This window comes from Apis dorsata, unplaced genomic scaffold, assembly GCF_000469605.1.
Source record: "Apis dorsata unplaced genomic scaffold, Apis dorsata 1.3 scaffold_50, whole genome shotgun sequence".
NCBI lineage: Eukaryota > Metazoa > Arthropoda > Insecta > Hymenoptera > Apidae > Apis > Apis dorsata.
Window position 1 is genome coordinate 71,809 of NW_006263351.1, and position 821 is coordinate 72,629.

Sequence of the window (821 nt, forward strand, 5' to 3'; positions counted from 1 at the left end):
ATCTCGTTGAATTCGTTCAATTTATAAATATATTAAATTATTCCAAAAATTCCTTTCATTCTTTAAATAATCTTTAAATAATTTCATAATTAAAATTTCTCGGAACTTTTCTATCCTATTATTTTTCCAAAAGTATATTTCCAAAATACTCAAAGTGATCCTCTGATGATAATGATATTGATATTGATCGCTATTTTCTCTATTTATTATGTAATCCATTGAAGGCTGAGGATGGAGGAGAGAATGGATACCCAAATTACTCAAATCTTAATTTTCTTTTCAGAGGCTCACAGAGCTCTAGAGCTCCTCGAGGATTATCACGCGAAGCTGACGAGGCCTCAGGACAAGCAGCTACGATTGGCCATCGAGCGTGTCATCCGTATCTTCAAAAGCAGGCTCTTCCAGGCGTTATTGGGTGAGTGTTTCGTTAAAAATATTTTGTCGAATAACCTTAAAAAGCGTTTTCCGCTCGTTCGACTTCCATCCCGGTGAAATCAGTTTTCTTATATCCCGACGATATTTTATAAAATCCGAAAAATTCCGGCGATTCATGGAAGATTCAAAGAGATTCTGCACCTCATCCCATTCTCTATGCTCGGGCTCAATCTCATCTTATTTATCGGAACTGGCACGTTGCCTCTCGAACGTTTCTCGCGCCATTGTTATTCGGAATAAAGCGCTCTTACCGCGCGATTCATTCCGTTCGCATCCTCTTTCAGATGAAAACTCGTCCGAAATTTTGACCGAGGCTTTGTACGATCGGCGGAGAAAAAGAGAGAAAAGGAGAGGGGGGGAAGGGAGGGAGGGAGGGCAATATCGAG

At 39.8% G+C, this 821-nt stretch overlaps 1 protein-coding gene across 5 annotated transcripts in view; it reads left to right on the forward strand.

Annotated features, from left to right (window-relative positions):
- LOC102674375 overlaps window positions 1-821 on the forward strand; it is a 234,505-nt gene that overhangs the window by 60,326 nt on the left and 173,358 nt on the right. For all 5 annotated transcript variants that reach the window (XM_031514921.1, XM_031514920.1, XM_031514919.1 and 2 more), the window contains exon 3: window positions 284-415. In XM_031514921.1, the coding sequence (XP_031370781.1) occupies window positions 284-415 (132 nt within the window). The remainder of the gene's footprint in view (window positions 1-283; window positions 416-821) is intronic.